The sequence below is a fragment of the Conger conger genome, chromosome 16 (assembly GCF_963514075.1).
Source record: "Conger conger chromosome 16, fConCon1.1, whole genome shotgun sequence".
Lineage (NCBI taxonomy): Eukaryota > Metazoa > Chordata > Actinopteri > Anguilliformes > Congridae > Conger > Conger conger.
The window spans coordinates 25,668,561-25,691,772 of record NC_083775.1 but is presented as its reverse complement, the minus strand read 5'-3'; the positions used below and the strand labels follow the sequence as shown (position 1 = coordinate 25,691,772).

The following is a 23,212-nucleotide window of genomic DNA, read 5'->3' as shown; positions in this document are numbered from 1 at the left end:
CCACTCTGCTTCTACTGCTTTCAGTTAACCTGCAAAAGAGCCTACCAAATTCTGTGCTTCAAGATCATTTAAGTGAAACTTCTGCACTTTCAGTTTATTATGAGTGCCATGAGTGTGGACATGGAGAATGAACATTGTATATCTGGAATTCTAAATAATATCGAAGACTAATTCTACTACTTGCCTAATTGAGGAGAGCTGGTTATATCTGATGGCATTGGATATTTTGTGAATTAATTGTTCATCATTTTAAAGGCAACTTTTTCATGCTGTCATGCAATCATGACATCCACGGAGGAGTATCCACTGGACATTATACACAGTACTTACGCCTAGTAACTATAATGCCTACCAACAGAATGTAGTTTGCTGAACTGCCAGGTTATGAAACCCAGAGGTGCATATATGTGTTTCTGTGTAGATATGAAAATGTAATGCGATTAACATGGAAAAATATTCTGCCCTCTTAAGTCCTAATCAACCAGTGCTAAGGTTATAGATGTGATGTGCCTGGAAGATCAGCACAACAGAGCCCAGACAGAGATGTGGAACAAAACATAAAAAAGGCATTGTTTCGTTACAGTATCATAAATAGTTTTTTCTGCAGTGAATTCCAAAATTACGGTGAGTAAAAGTAGAGGTGGAGCTTTCAGTTGCAGGGATGTGCAAGCAAGAGAGGGAGGGAGGACTGAGAGAAAGAGGGAGGGAGGAGGGAGGAGAGAGGGAGAGAGAGGAGAGGGAGGGAGAGAGGAGAGATGCAGAGTGAGGTAGTGAGGGGAGAGTAAGAGAGCGATAGAGACAGAGGGGCAGCGTGATATCGTAAGTGTGGATAGTGAGAGAAAGAGAGAATCAGATTCTTGAAGAAGACGGAAGGGCTACGGTATTTGCAGTGGACAGAGCAGGGGAGATGAAAGCTATCTCATTACCTCCCAGCTGAATCGTCAGATCATCATAGCCCAGGAGAAGCACTAAACCTGGTGAGTGAAGGTTCCATCTCCTCTGGTGAAAATAATCAGGCAACAGACTCTGCTTTCCAGTTTTTAACAGAACAGATGTTCATGTAATTTATAAGGCTCTGTTCCTATAGCATGCTTGTTTCAGTTGTCATCATCCATTACTCATTACCTAAAAAACGGAATATTCTTTAAAAGTATTTTTCAGCAAATACCCAGTGAAATGTAGTGTCCGTATTACTGAGGTAAGAATAAAATCAGTGTTCTGTGATCACCACAGTGTGTGAATCACCAAATAAGACGTGCAGAACCGCATACTGAAGTTGCTCCGTCCGGTCTGCCATCTCAACTGTTATGGTCTTTAACGGGTCTGATATTGTTGCACTAAAACCTGAGATGACTGTAGATGTGCTTATGTGTTCTTTAAATCACTAGTTTGTTTCGACAATGTGTGCCAGGAATGTATCTAACTGATGATAAAGATGTGCTGGAGTACAGCACCAAAACAACTAAAATGGTGTCACTGTCCAAACATTGTACTTACAGACTGCACTGTACTCTGAGCTACAGCTCTAGGAAGACTGGACTTGAAAAAGCTATTTTTAAGTGATCACACAATAGCAGGGATAGGTCTAAGTGTTGCTTTGTGACAGATGGCAGCAGTGTGCCGAGACGTCAGTTTTGATCAATGCAGGACCGCGGGCTCAGTGACACTCTCGCTACCTTCAACCCTGAAGCCGCTCCAGCGGCATGGCCCTCTCTCGCCCACTCAGTCTTCTCTCCTTACCGCCGTGTGCGGCGATAGCAGGCGTGAGAAACGCGAGCCCGCTCCTCTCCCCGTGGTCTTAGTCACTTCGTAAACGAAAACCTCAACACGCTGTCTAACTGGATGTCAGCCTGCCCCCGGCTCTTGCGGAAGGGGTGTTAGAAAGGCTTAGCATGTGCGTTCGCTTTTTGATTGTGATGGTGCAGGGATGCAGGGGGTTTAGAAAGTGGGAATAACCGGTTGCCAGTTGAGTCACATAACGCTGCTGCCTCTCCATTGTCACAAAGCAGCACCCATGGAATCTTAACTTTACTGTATTTCCTTTCAGCTATAATTGCAAGATTATGATAATTGACAGTATCTCAGAGGAGAAGTGACTTGAATTCATGAAATGAGTAGAAATGTAGGAGAAATGGTTGGGAGCTCACCCAAATTCATAAAGAGAAATATATTATATATATGTACACTCAGTGATCACTTTATTAGTTAGAGACCTGAACACAAGCTTGTAAATGTTAATATTTAATCAGCCAATCATGTGGCAGCAACTAAATGCACAAAAGCATGCAAACATGGTCAAGAGGTTCAGCTGTTTTTCAGACCAAATATCAGAATAGGGAAGAAATGTGATCGAAGTGACTTTGACCGTGGAATGATTGTTGGTGCCAGAGGGTGGTTTGAGTATTTCAGAAACTGCTGATCTCCTGGGATTTTCACACGTAACAGTCTCTAGAGTTTGTAGAGAATGATGCGGAAAAACTAAAAACATCCAGTGAGCAGCTGTTCTGTGGGCAGAAATGTGTTGTAAATGAGAGAGGTCAGAGAAGAATGGGCAGGCTAATCGAAGCTGACAGGAAGGTGACAGAAACGCAAATACATTTATGTGTGGTTATTTGCAGAAGAGCATCGCTGAACATGCAACATTTCAAACCTAAGTGGATAGGCAATAGCAGAAGACTTAATAAGTCTAATAAATACCTAATGAAGTCCTCACTGAGTGTATATTATAGATCTTAAACCAAATCATATAATAATTGCTTACATCATTTTCTTGTTCAGTTTAATCCACCAAACTTCATTTTTCATAGGCATTAGCAAACTCTGGGCCAGTATGGTCTGCAGTCCAGCCAAAATATTACTCAAATGTGTAACAAAATTAAAATCTGTTATTTTATATAGACAATGAGATCTGTTTTTTTATGTCCATAAGCATGTAAATGTAGCTACATCAGGTGGTTGATTCATTACACTTCCAGTGCCCAGTTTCTGCTAGTGCCACCAGCTGTCATCACATTTCATCCAGTTAAATATTTCTGAGGTTGTCACAAAGATTTGTGGGATGTCCTACCTGGTGAAGGATGGGTCATTGTGGAAGCCCTGACATGTTGCATTCAAGTTTACGCTCTGCCTCAGTTGATAGCAAGAACACAAAGACTCCAGGAGCTACAATCAAGGGTCTCAGCTACAATTTATGTAATTTAGGTCAACTCTGAGAGTACCACTGTCTCCTGGTCGTTTGGGCTGAAAATCTGAGCAAACATTTATGGGCCAAAAAAGTTACCTCAAAAGGGTGGATTTTGTGATGACTGGGTTGGGATGGGCCTTGAAAGCACAGAAGGGCTGAGACTAAGCATGAGTCACATGGAATGCTCTATTGTATGGGTGGCTGACTGAAGAACATGAGGGTCAGGGTCTGAAAGGTGATTTAAATTGTTTTTCAAAAAAGGTGGACATGTTCAGAACACTCCGTCCGTGCTCCTTTCAAACGTGTTCACTGTTTGAATGTAGCGAAAGGCACAAATAGGTCATCTTAGCTGGTTAGTTCTTTTGAGTTTTAAGGAATTTTCTAAACTTGTGAAATCTTAAAAGTGCTACCTTGCACAATCCATCCATCCATTATCTGAACCCGCTTATCCTGATCAGGGTCGCTGGAGCCTATCCCAGCATACATTGGGCGAAAGGCGGGAATACACCCTGGACAGGTCGCCAGTCCATCGCAGGGCACACACACCACTCACTCACACACTCATATCTACGGGCAATTTGGACTCTCCAATCAGCCAAACCTGCATGTCTTTGGAATGTGGGAGGAAACCGGAGTACCCAGAGGAAACCCATGCCGACATGGGGAGAACATGCAAACTCCGCACAGAGAGGCCCCGGCCGACGGGGATTCGAACCCAGGACCTCTTTGCTGTGAGGCGGCAGTGCTACCCACTGCACCATCCGTGCCGCCCACCTTGCACAATCTAAACCATAATTGAGAAATACCATGGCCATGGTGGACACAGCTAAACGGGCTGTGTGTTTTGGGTCTCTATTGAAAATAACGTAATGTAAGCTTGGCTGAACTGACTCAAAATTGAGGGCAACACACACTGCAGCTCTTCTGAATGGAGACCTAGGTTCACAACTATCTTAATAGCAGTGAAATCAAGGACACTATTCAAGAAGCCAATGACATCTACCTGTACATTTCATAATTTCCTCAAAATAAACGTCTAGGTGGGTAGGTAAATTAACCTTGGAAGAATAACAATGTAAATCAGATGTTTAAGATCAGATATTAACTGGTGAGAAGGAATAAAAATGTGTGAGGCAAATATAATTATTATTGTTAGCATTATATGTTGTTGTTAATACAGTTGTGTGTGCGTATTCCAATAGTACTAACATGAAATAGCTTCTGGAGCTCATAAAATATGTCTCTAGCCAGTCGAAAAACCATAATGGCCATTATCACTGCCACTATTAGAGAAAACCAAAAATGCCTAAACAGTCATTTCAATCTCAGTTAGTTTAAAAAGACACATACAAAAATATTTATTCTCTTGGCTTACCTGCAGTTATACAAATGTGTTCATAGTTGCAGATGAGGTTGCCTGAAATATTTAGCTCTATTTTGTTTGAAAACTGGCGAATGAAAGATGATTTGTAGAGAAGCACTGAAACCCCTTCATCCCTCCCTCAAAATTTATTCCATGACACAGATAATAGACTAACATAATACGTATTTACACAAGCAGCACTCCAAAGTGTGATACAGAGTTTGAGGTACTTTTGGGTGATTAACCGGGGCTACTTGTGAATAAATATTCATTAATTTAAAAAATTAATAAATTCATAAAGAGAATGAAGGGGTAGAAAAAGGCCATTGACCTCAACAAGCACAGATGCATCTGACAGTCCCAAGAATGGGAGATTTTTTGGTTTTATATAACGTTTAGTAATTTATATGAGCAGAATATTTGACTACTTTTGTCCTTAGCTGTCACGTCTGCGCCCTTCTTGCCATCTGTGTTTCTCTATTCTCCATTTTCTGTCCAAGTCCCTGGAGTTTTTGCCTTTTGTTACCCTCTGTGACCACCGTAGTCTGTCTGTCTTCCCATTCATTCCCACTCATTGATCTCACCTGTTCTTCATTCAGTGTCTCCGCTTCCCAACATATCCATCCTGTTTTTCTGTCATGTTTCTCACCTGTTTCTCGTTGTCTGTTTATCAGTTTTGTATTCATACCTGACCTTTTCAGCTTCTCGGGGCTAGTTCATCTTCTCCAGTTTCTGCCAGGTTTTGACTCTGTGTTTTTGGATTTATGTTTTGGATCTTCCCTGTGCTTATTAGTCTGCCTGTTTGTCATCCCTGAGTCTGCTCTTGTTTCCCTCTGCCCGGTTCCTGACACTTGAGCATTGAATATACACTGTAAACAATGACACATGTAAAATACACAATACTTAAGCTATTTTAACAGATTGATCAATAAAATGACGCATTATATCTTATATATATAATATTGTCTTATTTTTATTCAATAATAATACTTGTAATCTGTTACTGTAATTTTATTGGGTAGATATGGCGTATCATTTTTTTTACAGTGTAATTGCTCAAAAATGATGGTTTAGATTTGTAACAACAAACCATGTTTTAAGGTTACATAATCGCTGATAGCATTACTTGATGATCAAACCAGCACACTTTAAGAAACATTACACAAATGAGTAACAACCACTCTTCAACCAGTTGAATAAACAGTCATAACTGGCAATACTATGTTTTAGAGAACTGTCAGTGTATATACATGACCGAATTTGCAGTGCAGTTTGCAGCATGAATGCAGCTGTGGTTGGTTGCAGAGGTCTGGCCATTCCAAACTGAGGTGGAAATTGGAGATGTTGAGGCCCACACTGGGTGTCAAATTGAAATGAAAATAAATAGAATCAGCATTGATTGGAGGGGAGAATCCCCAAAGCACCCTGGATATAAGACTCCTACCACCAGAAGGGTCAATCCATTTTAAATTAAGCAAGAGCAGGGAGGAGCCACAGTCCCACAAGCCTTTGGTTTTTCCTCCCTCCAACAGAGCCAACAAATAACAACCTTACAAGAAGTGAGGTTTCTCACATTTTATGATGATGTGCCCTCAATGCTAATTGATATTGATGAGCACAGTGTATGTGAAGTAATAACGATTTTTAAAAGATTAAATTGGATACATTAGAGTACTGTAGGGTAGCTAACTTATACAGTGAAATACAAACGTATGGGAACAGTTTTTATTTGTTTCAAAGTTTGTTTTTAATCTGTACAACAAATATATTTTGTAATCAAACAATGAGTATGAAGCAATATCTACATTTTGAAAAGAAAATTCAGACGGAAAACTATATTACAAAAATGTCATTTAATGAGTGATGTCCCTCTATTCCTAGTCAGTGCATTGGGTCAAATGACCAGCAGTGTCAAATTTCACTGGTTTGCCATACTACAGCATTGTAATTATTATTATATAATGAATGAATGAATGAATGAATGAATGAATGAATGAAAGCTTTATTTCGAACATGTGAAAATACAAGGATTAAGATAGCAAGACAAAATCAAAAATAAAATAGTATTAACAACAATAAAATAAAATAAACCAAGAAAAACAATATTAACCTAACATGTCCGAAAAGGAGTAGGAAGAAGCATAAGCTTATTTAATCCTACCCCTTCTCCACTATTCAGAAATTAATAATCGATAGATCAACAATATATATATAATAATTATATAATATATAATTATTATAGAAAGCTGTGTGTGTCAGGCCATGGGTTATATCCTTTGTAAGCATTTTTAGAGTGGACCTTACAGTATAAATGAAAAAATGCAAGAGAAGAAAAATTAATTAGAGCTATTGCAGAATGTGTGTGTATTCCAATGTCGATAGTATGGAATGTCCTAAAGATGAAACCAACTCCTGGAGGACTTAGGAATCGCCAGTGATCAGGCAGGGAGATAAATGAAAATAATGATGACGGGATGATTATAAGAGCTGGGGGGAAAAAAAATCTGAAATTGCCATTCGCTAATGATCTCGAAACATTGGGCGTGAAAGTATTACAGGACACAGTGTGCAGAAGACTGTGAGAGGCTAATTACAGTGGCTACACCTTCAGATGTGAAGCTCTCATCAGCACCAAGAACAGAAAGGTGAGATTGCAAAAAGGAAAAAAAACTGATGTGCCTGATGAGTTTTGAAAACAAGTGGCTTGAGAAAATTACACAGATAAAACTTTACTAGAGTGATGGAAAGGTGAAAGTATGGATAACAAGAGGGGCTGCTCTGGACCCTTGCCACAATATTTCATCTGACAAGTACTATGGTTTGGGCCTGTAAGCCAATTGATTACTTATATATTATTAACGTAGTAATATGTGGCTGTAAAATATTTTCTGCACAAAATAAACTCTAATGAATCATAATGTCATAATTCCATAGCCTTATTCCAAAGTATATTCACATTTAAATTATATGTAAGGCAATCGTGGTAATTGAACTCTTTGTGGTTAGGTTAACACATCTCCTTCCTATAAATATGAGGTAAAGTGTTCCGTAAACTCACAATGTGCACGCGGAGATTGCAGCCATCACCATGGTCACTGATACCCTTCTATTCACGGTGACCTGCTGTTGCCAAATGTTTAAGAGAGGAAATAGTGCCAGGCTGTTCCTCTTAGGACAGACTCATCCTCTCACCCTTGATCAGTCCCCCTCTCATGTACTGTCACTAGAGAGAATTGGAGGGAAGATGAAGGAAATATGTTCAATTTGGACTACAGCAGGGCCCACTTCTGCTGCTGATGGCAGGCTCTGAGACTTGGTCACAACAGAACCACTATAAACAAACCAGTGTACCATTGCTCAATCGAGCTAACTATCTAGCTAGCTAAAACAAATAATCTTAACACGTTAGCGCTAGCCAATCCTGTTTCCTGTTTGATCTCAAAAGGGAATTATGAGGCATCTATTACACAGTGCAACCACTATATCAATTTCAGAACTGTTTACACAACTGACCAGACCTGAGCCAAAGCTTCTCTGCCCTATTTCATAATCAAGTGTACAGTAAATAACTATAGTTAGCAGTTAACAGTTCAGAAAAGCAACACAGGCTTTAGATGTATTTATAGTATTTATAGACTATATTATTATCCAGTGCGACGTACAGTTGATTAGATTAAGCAGGAGACAGTCCTCCCCTGGAGCAATGCAGGGTTAAGGCCCTTGCTCAAGGGCCCAATGGCTGTGTGGATCTTACTGTGGCTACCCTGAGGATCAAACCACTGACCTTGTGTGTCCCAGTCAGTATAACTGATTAGCTAGATATTTGCATAATTTAATTTAATTTCATAAATTAATTTAAAAAAGTGCTTTCTCTCTTCACTTGAGCCAGATTATCATGAATTTTGGATCCATATTAGCTGAAAGTTGTGTTGACAGACTTTACTGTTGTATTATTGTGTGTGGGGGCAATGGAACGGGAACAGTTTGCACCATCTGGATAATGGGGTATGGAGGGGGAGTGCAACCAATGTAATTGAAAGGTTCTAATGTTAATAGCTGTGGAATGGCCACCCCATTAGGTTGCAGGTTCAAGCATATAGGGCATAGAGTGTCCTTGGCTACAGGTACATTTTTCACAGATAATTGTGAAATAAGCTTTGTTTCCAGAAAATTGCTTTTCACGAACAGCTGTGACAGAAAAAAATTGGTTTGTCACCAGTGCACTAGTCTGCTTAAAAGTGGGGTTTGTTTTAATGGTGTAAGAAACTGCTAATGTAAGGCGATGAAAAACGGTGAACAATAAAATGAATAAAATGCACAGAACACCCAGCAGTTTTAATTTAAATGAACGCTATTTTATGTGTTTTATGAAGTTCCAAGGACATGTCAAAGTATTATTATTGTTCCCTTGGAAAACAAAATAAAAATCAACATTGGTGGAATAGCTACCTCTAATTGCATACTCTCAGCCCTCCGTGGCACATGACTGAGCACCTGTGAACAAGCTCTCATAGAGCTGCTAATTAACAGAATCAGGTGTGCCACATTAGGGTTGGAGTGAAAGCCTGCAGGGTGGTAGATCTCCAGGAACAGGGCTGGGCAGCTCTGGCCCACAGAAACTTGGAGCATTCAGATAGCCACGATACGCTCACATCCTGCTGCTCAGCAATCGGCTCAGGTGTTACCAATTGTCTCCATTAGGCCTGTTGTAAAGACACAGTCTCCGTGCTTCCTGTTGGGGATGCCTTGTGGAACACATGAATTGTGTGATTTGTGCACAGCAAGTCTTTGAATTCTCAAAATAGGCATTTACTCATCTGCCTTTGTGAGACGCTTTTTCTGTCATACCCAGACCCCAGGAGATATTTTTTAATTCCCGGTTTTGTTTTCGGTTTGTTGGATATAAATCTTTTTCTAGTTATTGCTTTCTTCCAGTCTGAGATTTTTTTGGTTCAATAGGAGCCCTGTGTGATTTATATAAAAATAAGTTAGATGTCTACTATTTCTACTTTAAATGACTACTGGAATAAATAGAAATAATGTATGAGTATAGCCTCGATGTGCATTTATAGAAATGTATCATCTGAGGATTCAAATGGGAGAACTACATCTTTGTTTTATTTCAGCCCATAGGTTTAGCACACCATCTATCACATCAAAATGAGTATCACAGATTCTGCTTTTATTCATATCTCAACAGTACAATTGAGCCGTCTGGATTCGGCCAACATTTACTCCTGACTTGGACTTGCAAATACGCTTTTTTGTTCAGTAGCTGCCAAACTAAACTTGCCAGAAGGTAATTAGGTAACAAGGTAATAAGGTTCCATGAATTGGCATGAACTAATGTAGTTGTTAACTAACTACTACTGAGAAGTTAACCCTTGTGTAGTCTTAACATTCTGTATACTCCCCTTGTCCTCAGGGTCAACAATGACCCACCTCCACTAAATCCCTAAAATAAAGCAGCTTAATTGAATTTTATCTTAATTGGATCTATTTTGCATGAAGAAACAACCTGTCACTCATCACAAATTTCAAGTTGAAAAAAGATCATTTAGAGGGGTTTCTCTGCTGTTAAACATAGTTGCGGGTCTTTTTTGACCCTTAAGACAACACAAGGGTTAATCTGTACAGCTCTGTTCATGTATTTGTACATCGTTAATTAATGTTAACTACATTAGTTCTTGCCAAATCAGTTAATGTCTTTGTTAATGGTTAACAAATACATTAACTGTTAGTTAATACCAATTTATGAACCGTATTGTAAAGTGTGACCGGTAATTAAACCAGAAAAAAACACTTTTTATTTCCCAGTCATATCAAAGGACAAAAGTTCACTTAATCCATGTGATACCACAGTGAATACTGCCATGCGATATACAGCAAATACAGGCCATGTTTATTCTCTCTAAAATTTGAGTTCACCTGCCATGGAAATTTAGCCTTGGACCTGGATGACCGAGAGTTCTTTCTGATTGCTTTGATGTGTCGCAGCTCAAGGAACACTAATGAATGTGATTCCTCAAACCTCCGCATAATGGAGGCGCCAGGCTCGGAATTTTTCTCCTATCGACTTGAACCTGTATTGACAAATTATTCTTGCAGTGATTCTGGCCTTTCAACACTAATGGATTAAGCCGGTTTTCTTCTGAACCTGCAAATGGCTCATCTCTGTTCATTTTTGACCAGACAAACTGCACAGTCAAGAGGGAATAAGGGACATCATCAAAGAGGTTTGTGTGAAAAGACACTCAGCTACGGTGTGACATCACTGCTGGGGATCATGGGAAATGTTAAGAGGTTTTCAGAAAGAGGACTGATACTGGGGCAGATGTGAATCGTGACCCATTTTGTTTTACCTTTCTATTATAATTGTGGAATTCAAAAATACACTCAGGCTTTTCGGTTTGGAGTTTATTTTTGCAGAAAGCTGTCCCGTGTCAAATAGAAACAACCATAACAATTCCATATCCCCCGGTGCAAAAACAGTAGATTTTTATCTGCGCTTTGTTATCTCTTTAAGCACTGTGGTGTTTCGAGCGCAACAATTCAGTACAACAGAAAATCCTGCAAATGTTGCATTTCGCGATAAACAATATGACCATGAAGGGAATTCAATCCTTGTGTTTTTTATTTGAGCTGTGCGTCTTTTGTGCTTCCTGCGTGTACAGCTCTGTAATACAATCCGAGCATTCCCGAGATCAAGTTTAAAGTCATGAAATGGATACTCGCCCCTGTAACTATGGCCCAAATGGACGCACTCCTGGAACATTTCTGATTGTAATGCACGTTCAAGCGTACGAATTCCTGCCCTTTTAATATTGCATGATTCCACTTCAGACAAGAAGGAGAGGGCACTCAAATTTCAAGACTTCATTATGTCATTTTCTGCGTAATTATGCCTTGTGCTATGTTAGCCACTCGGCAGTCGCTCTTCCAGCATTCATTTATTTATATTTGTCAGGATCATTGTTTAGCCTCAAAATGCATCTTTTATTCCCTCTGAGCATGTAAGGTACAGTCATTTCATCCATTGTATTACACAGTCCTTTCCTTTCTGAAGTTTGCTAAAATTGGAGAATACTCAAAACCTTCCCAGAACATGATGAAGTGCCCCAGGGACATCACTCTCTCTGAGAGAGTGCTTGGTTGCTGGCTTGCTTTCACTGAGTTTAGCATTAGTCACCATATCTTCCCACTCAGTATTGTGGTTCATCCCAGGCGCACTGAACTGTGGGATTGTGCTTAGGCTGAATGCGATTTTTATTCATTTATCTTGACCTTGACTTGGCAACCACGTTAGAGCGATTTTTGCGCGGCAGGAGACAGGTGAAAGTATTGTGTAGCTACTGGGTCAAACCCAGATAGAAAAGCACAAGTACTATGTTAAAAGCATAACACTCACAGAAATTGCTAAATACATCTCTGAAAATGCTAAATACACATCAAATTAATTCAAAACTAAATAATTGGAACCCTTGCCAAAATGGTTTTAAAAGGGTCAAATATGAGGAAGCTGACTCTCCTGGACTTCGCAATAAAAGTGATGGCACCAGGGATTGCTGTAACATTGAGAACTTATCCATAATCATAAGATTTGTCCGGACTCCATCCCAGAAGAACCTCACTGTGGACATTGAAGGAGATGAGATGTGACTTGTTCTGGTAGGAGCATTTCTCTCAATGTGGAAATCCCAATCCGTCTTACAGGAGAAGGACAGTGAAAATAGTGTTGTCTTGTCAGCTATTGGACATGGTGACTCTGATGGCCAAACTAGCACTCCAAGTCACTCCAAGAGCTATGTTTAGCGGTCTTGACAGAGCTATTGTGGAGACGGAGACAAGATTCTCTCAAAGAAATGTTGATATAATGAGGGCCACATCATTTCTCCTGCCAGAATCAGCATCTTTTCCTGACCACTCTCTCCTTGACCACTTCAGGTGCTTGGAGGCACAGAGTAAAATAGCATGAGCAAAAGTAATGTTGCTCAATAAACTGCCCACTAATGTGCACGCCTTTCTGCAGTATGCAAGAATTCTTGTGCATTCTATTTATTGTAGCCTACTGAAGATCCAAACCAAGATTTGATCATAAGTTTTCCTCTCTTGTTTCCTCTCATCATAAAATATAAATCTAAATTTTACAGTTTAATTTTTTAGGAAAAGCAAGCTTGCCAAACTTTATAATGTTTGGCAGCTAATTCTAACTTTGTTATTTTACTTGTCTGATGCATCCATTAGGCCATTCAAAACTGGAGCATTATATGAGAGCAAAATACACAATATGACACAAGTACATTACTATCCAATGAATCATGTATTGCCAATTAGCACAAGCATGAAGTGAATTTTAATGAATTATATGATCATTGTGGTCCCCCTCCAATGTTCTCAAACATCTTTTGGAATATTTTACCATAAGCATTTAACACAGGGACAAGCGGCACAAAACATGTTTTAATAAAACAAAATTAGCATACATATTGGTTTGATATCTCTAAATGCAAATATGAGTTGGTCTGTGAATGGAATGGTCATTGTTTATCTTCTTTGCAATTGGTTAAAAGTTGGCAGAAGTCAGGCATCTGCATAAGAATTCCCTCAACAGAAACCCCCCTCACAGGAGGAGAGGTGGGGGTAGGATGAAGGGTTATTTTATATGATATATGAATTTAGAGTGGTGTTTGAGTTTTGACAATTTTCTATTCTTTTCACTTGGAATTTGCTTTGATGATGCCTGATCACCCTTCATCTACTGTGCCATTTGTCTTCAAGTTTGTCTTCAAACCTGTAAAAAGTACAAAAACTCTTCCACATTCCGCTCCCACTAACAGAATGGGTATTTTGCTTTGATCCTTCCATTCCACTAGTGGCTTATATGAGACCACATTAACTATTTTATATTATATTTTTGATGGAATTCTAACAGAATTTCTATGAGCTACTCCATTTGAGTCTGCCAAATGTTGTGTCTCGGCTCCTTGAAACACTTCTTTCGAGATCAGAATCGGTGCCAGCATCAGTCTGAGAGGAGAAGAGTGTACAGACTGAGTCACAGTTAATACCGTTTCTCTTCCACATTTTCTCATGATCATCACAACTGGCACATTTTGAGAGACAGAAGATAATGCAAGCAAAAATATCCTGGAATGTGCAGCGAGAACTCATTTGCATGTTTTGGCAGGTTATTTTGTGTCAGAGCATATAATAGGATTGCTACAATGACTACAATGTTATCACCATTGCAAGAAGTGAGAATTTTTGGCGATTCTGCATTCCCTGTGATTTATTTACTTATTTATTTATTTGTTTGTTTGTTGGTTGGTGGTGCAGTGGGTAGCAGTGGTGCCTGATAGCTAGGAGGTCCCAGGCTGGGAAATCAGTCAGGGCCTATTTGTGTGGAGTTTCCTCCCACAGTCAAAAAACATGCAGCTTAGACTAAAAATTGCCTGTAGGTATGAGTGTGTGAGTGAATGGCTAGCGGGTGAGTGGGCTAGACAATCGATAGATGGATGAATGTGATGACTTGAAAGCACATTTAAAATTTCACTTTTTCAAAATATGCTTATATTGCCAGAGCAGGAATAACATGCATATTCACCCATAATTTCCACAAGTGTTGAAATATCTTGATTATATACCAGATACTTTTTTCAATCCTTTTTCCCTGAGAGTCCAGAGCAATCAAATTGTGGTTGGTGGTTGATGAAATGCCCTTTTGAAGATCGAAGGCTGTTAAGTTCCAGTCAATATGTCTATAACAGGGGAGGCACAGACTAACAGCTTCACCTTCCCCCCACTACTCAGCCAGCCATGTCGGACCAGGAAGACCTCAACAAAATGACGGGCCACTGGAACGCGTCGGTGGACTACCAGCTGAACCCGGCCAGCGTGATCGTGTCGGTGGTGTTCTCGTTGATCTTCCTGCTGGGCACGGTGGGGAACAGCCTGGTCCTGGCGGTGCTCCTGCGGAACGGCCAGATGGGCTACAACACCACCAACCTGTTCATCCTCAACCTGAGCGTGGCCGACTTCTTCTTCATCATCTTCTGCGTGCCCTTCCAGGCCACCATCTACTCTCTGGAGGGCTGGGTGTTCGGCTCCTTCATGTGCAAGGTGGTGCACTTCTTCATCAACCTCACCATGTACGCCAGCAGCTTCACGCTAGCCGCCGTCTCCGTCGACAGGTGAGGCTCTTCCCTCCCTCCCATCCCCCCCCGTTTCCCCATTTCCCACTCCTGCTCGAGCGAGCAGGAGGAGGCCCACTCTCCAGTTTTGTAATTCCACATGACCGAACTCAAGATGAGGATCATCCATTAGCAGTGCGCTGTTGCCAAATGTCAGCTGTTGCTAACGGTGGTCCAATAGGCACTAGCCTGCTAGATAGGTTTCATGGTTATTTTCTGCAATATTAGGTCATGCAGTTAAGACCCGCTGCACCCGTTCATGTCTGCAACCTTCATCTGGGAGAGTTGCAGGTCTTCATTGTTGCTCGAAACTTCACCTGACATCTTAGGCCTGAATGGATTGCTGATTTCTGATGAGAACAAAAATCAGCGGAGCTGAATCAATCAGCTGTACACTTCCTCACCCCTGCTGTAGGGGAATGTGCTGCCCACTGATGGGTCTCAAGGCAAACACAACGCCCTGTATATGACGCATCGGTATTTACTCAGAGGAAAATTATCTGGTTTACTTTTAACTGAAGTACAATTTTCAAAAACAGAGGAGAAGGAACTAAAAAGAGGGGGTGGGTTTCAAAAAAGGGCCTTACTTTTATCCAGTGTGGTCGTCTTATTATTTGGAGAGTTGATGCCGCTTTGAGGTATTATTGCGCTTTTATTTTGTCAAGACACACCAATTATTCAAATGCAAAAGAAAAGGGAGTAAAGGTGAAAGCAGCCCTCTTACTGTGTTATAATTAGAGGCATCGTAGAGTAAGCTTGGGGTCTCTGTTTTGGATGAGATGGATGTGTATTCCCATTATCACAACTATAATTAAGTCATTTCCTTTCATCGCTGCTGGATGACAACAAAAAGATAATAGGACAATCCATTCCTCAGCCATTACTGCTGCTTATAGTGTGAATTTTATTATCGGGCAGAGACCTCATAATGTCTTCAAATTATTTTCACCTCGTCAACATCTGTAGTCATAATGTGGTTTCATCAACACATCAATGACAATGTTTTATGATTGCTGATACAGGATAAATTGGTCTGAATTTTTCTTTGTTCTGAATTCTTTTGTTCCACAATATGCTCTTACCAATACATTTAAATACATTTATCACATCCTAGGCCCTATCTCAAACTCTTTAGATCTCCTATACCAGATGAAAGCAAAAAGATTGCTACTTTAAGAAATATGGTCAATTATATTTCCTGAGAATGGTCCAATCTCATTTTCTCTGATTGACTGATCTTGCATGGTGCAATAGGGCCAACCTATTTTTGAGAGTATTTAATAGGTTCTAATTCAATAGAAAATATTTAAATTCAAAACACTGATGTATTTGAGCCAGGTCTGTAGTTGCTTGATCAGTAGTAGCAGCTGCTCTTGCGATACAGAGTGGTGCAGCAGGAAACCAAACTTGTTCCTAAGTGGCAGCAGGTCTGAATATGGCTTGGGGCTCTGCCATTGAATCCTTGAAATTGCTTTATTAAATATTCATCTCAATGAATTGATTGTACATTTAACAATGCACTTAATTATAAACAGGACAGAAACCCTCCCTGCTTCATTGGCCAGTTTTACAATGCATCGACATGATTCCAGGCCAGTCAACAGGTCCATATAAATTTTGAGACTTCAAGGTACGTCATTGCACTGATAGGAACTGCTTTGGCTTGAAGTGGCACCTGACATGCCAATATTGAAGGGCCTACACCAGAATGGCTTGTCTGGCTTTGTATTTTATGTTCAAAGGTAATTCTTTTTTTTACTCAGTTATTAGGAGCGCCACTGAATTACTTCTTCCCAACTATACACAAGCCAACCCCCAGGCTACTGGTGGTCATCAGGGACAGATAAGTCTCTCCTTTGATCAGCACTTCTCCCGGTGTGCTATGTGGCCTTCAGTCTGGGACAAAGATAGGTGCATTAGAGGATCGCATATGTGATTTCTGAAGTGGCAGGAGGCACAGTGCTGAAGCACAACTGTGATTTGCCTCTGCATTGAACAAAGGCATAGATTGATATGCAAAATTGCAGCCACTGCAGAGTCAGGAGGTAGTGCTAGCTCAGACCAATTATCGCTGGTACAGGTACTGTATCTCACATTTGTTAATCTTATATTTGTTATAGAAATATGCAATGTTTTTGTGTTTGAATATCCAAATACAATGAACACATAAAGTATTGTGCTTATGTTTCCATATAAATATAAAATATGTCACAACAAAGGCAACATGTACTTTTCCAAATATGGAGGTCTGAAGTATTAACATTCATCATCAATGAGGCTATTCCAAATATATACTCACAGAGCACTTTATTAGGAACAAGAAGGTTACAGGATAGAACACAAAGAGTAGTAGTCGAAGGGACCTTACTACTTACTACTAGACATTGAGAAATATTTATTGTTTAACCAATCAATCTAACAAGATACATGAGGGCAACAAGAAACACCTGTCAGTCACATGTTCCTCACCTAAACATTGGGTGGTCTGATACAAAAGGTGATATGTTCTGAGTTGTTTAATAAATCTAGATAAAAATACCAGGAAATAAAAGCTGAAATTCATCTCATGTACCATCTTTTGACCACAAACTCAATTGTCTTCAGTATAGCAAAAACAAAGAAACTGACCTTCCTGTTCCAATACTAGGCGGCACGGATGGTGCAGTGGGTAGCACTGCCGCCTCACAGCAAGGAGGTCCTGGGTTGAAATCCCAGGACTTGCAGAGTTTGCATGTTCTCCCCGTGTCTGCGTGGGTTTCCTCCGGGTACTCTGGTTTCCTCCCACAGTCCAAAGACATGCAGGTTAGGCTGATTGGAGAGTCTAAATTGCTCATAGGTATGAGTGTGTGAGTGAATGGTGTGTGCCCTGCGATGGACTGGTGATCAGTCCAGGGTGTATTCCTGCCTTTCGCCCAATGTATGCTGGGATAGGCTCCAGCCCCCCAGCCCCCCTGCGACCCTGTTCAGGATAAGCGGGTTAGGATAATGAATTAATTAATTAATGTTCCAATACTTTTAGATGACTGTAACTAAATGGAAAATTGTAAAGTGCTCAAGTTGAAAAAGACTTGGGGGTAATAGTTGATCAAAGCCGCTCAGGTTCTAGTCAATGGGTGGTAGCAGTAAAAAAAAAAAAAAAAAAAGGCCAACAGAATGCTAGGATACATAGACAAGAGTATTGAGTATAAATCTAAGGAAGTTATACTCACCTTATACAATATTGATTTGATTGAGGCTTTTAAATTCATTAAATGGGATTAACAAAGTGAACTACAGGCGGTTCTTCATGGTGAGTTTGGTTAGAGGGCACAATTGGAAATTGGCAAAGGATAAATTCCACACAGATTGTGTGGTCACTGTGCAGAATAGCTTGCCAGGACATGTAGTGGAGGCAGAAACACTGGGGGTTTTCAGGGCCAGGCTTGATACGGTGCTAGATACAATTTATATTTTAAGCAAACTAAGTAGTAGGTACGCTTAGTGGTAGGATTGCTTGGCTGAATGGCCTGTTCTCGCCATTATGTTACGTTATAATTGTAGAGCAACTATTGGATCCTCCTTTTTTTAGTTGGCTTGTAGCGCTTTCAGTATTTTCCTTTCTATATGTGACTCGTTCTATCATAATCAGTCGTGCTATAAGTCAGGATGGCCAATTTCACATCAATCGATGTTTATGTAAAAAAAATTTGGATGTTTAGGCAATATAACAATATCTTGGCTTTCATAGTGTGCATGTCTAAATGCCAAATTCAGAGTAAAAATACAGTTTTTAAGCTTTTAAATGCAAGATGTCAAAGTGAAAGTCATACCGGAGTTATTATACCGGTGCATTGTTTGGAGGCTACATTTTTGCATTACATTTTTTGTCATTTGGCAGACGCTTTTAATCCAAAGCGACTTACAAGTGCATAGGTTCTTCCACAAGTTAAAGCATCCCATCCATAACTAGTAAAATACAATTTATTTTTTATTTTTTTGGGGTTAGACCAGAGGGATAGGGATATCAGAAAGGGGGGCGGGGGAAATCAGGAGGGAGGACTAACGTACAGTTTGAAAAGGTGTGTTTTTAGTCTGCCTCGAAATAGGGGGAGGGATTCTGCTGTCCTGACAGTGGTAGGCAAGTCATTCCACCACTGAGCAACCAGAACGGAAAACACGCGTGAACGTGCAGCTCGACCGCTAGGTGCTCGTAGAGAGGGAACCATAATCAGGCTAGCCAGCTTGTCTCCGTTCACCACTCACAACAACCACATCAGCTGGATTTGCGGCTACATGTTAATGTATTTGCTTGTCTTAATGTCAAGAGTAAATGTTCAGAGTAAAAATATCGTTTAAAGGGTTTATACATAAGATGAAAAGTTATAGCCCAGTTTTGTTAGCCCAGTTTCGATAGTCTCCCAGTCTCGCACCAAAACTTTGAAGCCTACTCCCTTGATATCTGGAGTAGAGAGAGAGCAGGTCACATATTGGATATGTAATTTCTATTGAGAAATGTAGTGAATAATGCACTGCAATAAAACTTCCTCATTCACTGGAACATTGATTCACTTGTCGAACACTGTTTTTATCAACCTAAGTGGGAAAATAAGCACAGTATGTTGACTGTCAAATGCATGGTATCAAAATTATAGTCATCAATAAGTTATACGCCAAGTTGTACATCATCTATACTTAAATTTTGCAACTGTTTTGAGTACGAGTATTGAAAGTTCAAAAAGCGAGTGAAGATTATTGATGTGAAAAATGGTGCCTACATATCTATTTTGGGCTGTTTGCACTTTTAAATACAGTTGTCTGTAGTGATCCATTCACTCCACACAAATTGAATGGAACTGAAATGAGCCCAGGGGGTCTGATAGTCAAACACACAGCACTCAAAATATTTCTGAAATTTCAAAGCAGTAACTAAAGAGGCACATTTTCGGTTTGTGATTCAACATTTCCACATTTAATGAATGAACGTTCCATTTGAATGGGATTTGAGAGATATAGTGTCTGAACAGGAGAGTGACGCACCGTTTGCCATTTCCCGTATTCCTAAATTACCAATAATCCTGTTCATTTTTGGGGCACCTGAACACAAATACTCAATCCATTAGTCACCAATTTAGACCTGTTAAAAGGATTTCCCTATAATTCTTACCAATTATTGCTAATGCATCCATTGCTGAAAGACATTTCAGCAGAAAATGTCACATTAGGGCCCAGGCTATTTTCAATTAGATGCCTGTGTGGTCAACTGAAGATAAAAAGACCACAGATCTAAGACAATGAGCTTCATGAGACTCAGGAACATAGCCACACAGCTCTGAGGGCTTTTAATGGTGCAGCATATGACAGCAATTAGAGCAGGGATGACCAAGTTATACGAGTGGAAGTTGCATCTGCAGGCCTTTGTTCTAGTAGCTCAGCAACAGAAAAAAAACTGATCCTGTTCTTCAATCAATACTTTATGGCTGTGCTAGAAGGAAAGCCCACGCCTACACTGGCCCTTCCCAGATAGCAGTAGCCAACCCCGGAATTAGGGTGATGGAGAACCTCTGTGATGACCAAGGGGATAAATATCCTTGGTCCCCTGACCCTTGTGATATGAAGCTAATTTATATTAATGTGTCAGGGTAACTTGCTTACTCTGGAAAATTATTTACAATTTGAAAAATGCAGTTCAGCTTGACAAATCCCCAGCCACACTTAATTTGTTTCCAGGCAGACAGGAACACCACACATTCATTTCCTTTTGATTAAAAATGCATGTAGCACTGACAGGAGGTGTGGATTAACCCCTACAGTAGTGTAGAACCGACACAGCTAGATCAATCAGGGACGAAGGAGCAACATGTTTTTTTCCTCTGGTGTTGCTGATGCTAGTTATTTTATCCTCCGTTCATGAATAGAGCACAATCACATTTAAGAATATCATCTCATTCTCATCTCATTCTCCCTCTCTCTTCCTCCCCATCCTCCTCCCCCTCCTCCCACCCACACTTCCTCAGCCCGCCGTAACCTCCACTCCCTCTCACCCTCTCCCTTTGCCACCACTGTCACCGCCTCACTCCCCCCTCTCGAATCCTTCTCCAAACTCCCCACTGACTCTGCATCTGCCACCCTCCTTTCATCTCTCTCCTCCTCCACTCTCTCTGTCCCCCTGTCTCAAAGCCACCTCGCACATCCCCTCCCAGTCCTTGGATATCTGATGCCCTTCGTACCTCCAGGGCCAGCCTCCGTGCAGCGGAGAGGAAGTGGGGAAAATCCAGAGACCCTTCAGACCTCACAACTTACCAGTCTCTCCTGGCGGCATTCTCTTCCGCTGGTCGGTTATGATCTTCCCAGATTGCTTGGTTTAGTCTCCTTAAATCCAAAATCAGGCCTTTGATCTTGCCCATTTGGAATTTAGAGCCAGGCCTCCCCAGGCAGTGAGATTTTGGTCAGGGGGTGAGGCCAATGGCTTTCACAGGGACAGATTTCTGCACAGTTATACTGTTGCGGAATTAGACCATTGCACCAGTCGCACTGAGCCAAGGAAACATGAATGAATATTATCTAAACTGGCTTTGCCATGAAACATCCAATGCTTTATGCATTATTTCAGTGACTGAGGAATGAGGGAGAGAGTGTTCTCTCAAACCTTCCTGTGCCGTAAAGGCCATGTCATGATGAGTTTTAAGGCCTGAGCCCTGATAGAAATGTGAGAGGAGGGGGTGATTTACAGGGGGTTCAGGAAGACATCTGTTTTGGGAACAATGTATGAGAAAGTGGGGGCTAAAGATGTATGCTCCTCGGGGGAGAGTTAAATTATTTTACACAGTAAAATAAAAGCCTGTTCAGTGTTAACTAAACTGTAGAAGATTTTAGCAGTGACAGAAGATTGTGGCTTTTTGGACCATAAACCACTCATGTATTCACTTATCTTATACTGAACCAATCATTCTGTAGGAAGAAAATAATTGTAATTTCTCAGAAAATGAGTAATCGACACTGGTTTTATTATCATCCAGGAGGACACCTCACTCTTCCATCACTGCACTCTCCCCTCAATTTTACACTGAAAGAATACATTTACAGTAGATACGGGCTCTTGAACTCAGAGTTAAATTCACACTAAACATTTTACTATATAAAACCAAGCATTGTAGCAAATGAATGTGAATATTTTCATATTTTCAAAAGAATGTCCACTCTTCTTGTGCAGGTACCTGGCCATTCGTTACCCCCTGCGCTCCAGAGAGCTGAGAACTCCGTGCAATGCGGTGGTCGCCATGGTGATCATCTGGGGTCTATCGCTGGTCTTTGCAGGGCCCTACTTGAGCTACTATGACCTTATCGACTTCGACAATGGAAATGTGTGTGTGCCGGGGTGGAAGGAGTATAACCGGAAGGTTCTGGACACCTGCACCTTCGTGTTTGGGTATGTAATACCAGTACTTATTGTCAGCCTGTCCTACACCAGGACCATAAAGTACCTGTGGACTGCTGTGGACCCCTTGGATGGCATGTCTGAATCCAAGCGGGCTAAGCGAAAGGTCACCAAGATGATCATCATCGTCACTGTGCTCTTCTGCATCTGTTGGCTGCCGTACCATGTTGTGATCCTCTGCTACCTGTACGGGGACTTCCCCTTCAACCAGACGACCTATGCCTTCCGGCTACTCTCACATTGCATGGCCTACGCCAACTCCTGCCTGAACCCCATCGTCTATGCCCTGGTGTCCAAGCACTTCCGCAAGGGCTTCAAGAAGGTCTTCAGCTGCATTCTCAGCAAAAAAGGAAGGAATAAGGTCCACGTGGTACATGTGGCCAACACCGTGCCCGGGTTCGAGGCTGGGTCCACCGAGGTGTCCCACATGAACGAGGAGAACAACGGGCCCCAAAATGACTGTGAAATGGGGAACAGGCCCCTTGCAGCCCCACAGGAAGCTATGGCTGCAGATGCCTCACCTTTCCAGAAGCATCCCTAGGGTGATCGCTGTGAGCACCCACATTCTGCCAATATTTGTCTGCCGACAACATGCGGTATGGCCTTGCTCGCACTGCTTTATGCTGTGACTGCATCCTGGGGAATCCTGGGACTGCATTTGGGGCAGCCTGTAGTCTAGTGCCTAAGGTGCTTGACTGGGACCTGGAAGGTTTGTGGTTCATGCTCCAGCGTTGCCAAGATAAGATCCACACAGCCGTTGGAACCTTGAGCAAGACCCTTAACTTTGCATTGCTCCGGCGTGGGGGGGGGGGGGGGGGGGGGGGGGGGGGTTGTCCCCTGCTTAGTCTTTTCGACTGCTAGTCACTTTGCATAAAAGCGTCAGCTAAATAATACATTATTATTATTATCTTTGATTTTAAAAAGAGAGATTAAATGTACTTCTGGCAGAAGCTCTGGCAGAAGCTACAGTGGGATGATATTACAATGAATAAAACATTTTGGACACATGCTGCTTAATATTATATGTATGTATTGTATGTGATGTGTAAGTCTGGTTAAAT

At 41.1% G+C, this 23,212-nt stretch overlaps 1 protein-coding gene across 2 annotated transcripts; it reads left to right on the top strand.

Moving 5' to 3' along the window:
• The first annotated feature begins 748 nt into the window (after nt 1-748).
• LOC133115009 (galanin receptor 2b) lies at nt 749-22,954 on the top strand. 2 transcript variants are annotated; one of them, XM_061224707.1, is made up of 3 exons: nt 749-977; nt 14,358-14,737; nt 21,927-22,954. In XM_061224707.1, exons 2-3 carry the CDS (start codon nt 14,364-14,366, stop codon nt 22,690-22,692), a joined length of 1,140 nt encoding a protein of 379 aa, XP_061080691.1. In that variant the 5' UTR covers nt 749-977; nt 14,358-14,363; the 3' UTR covers nt 22,693-22,954. The 2 variants fall into 2 exon arrangements, with proteins under 2 accessions (XP_061080691.1, XP_061080692.1); XM_061224708.1 differs by lacking the exon at nt 749-977 and adding an exon at nt 10,674-10,783.
• Nucleotides 22,955-23,212: the final 258 nt, after the last annotated feature.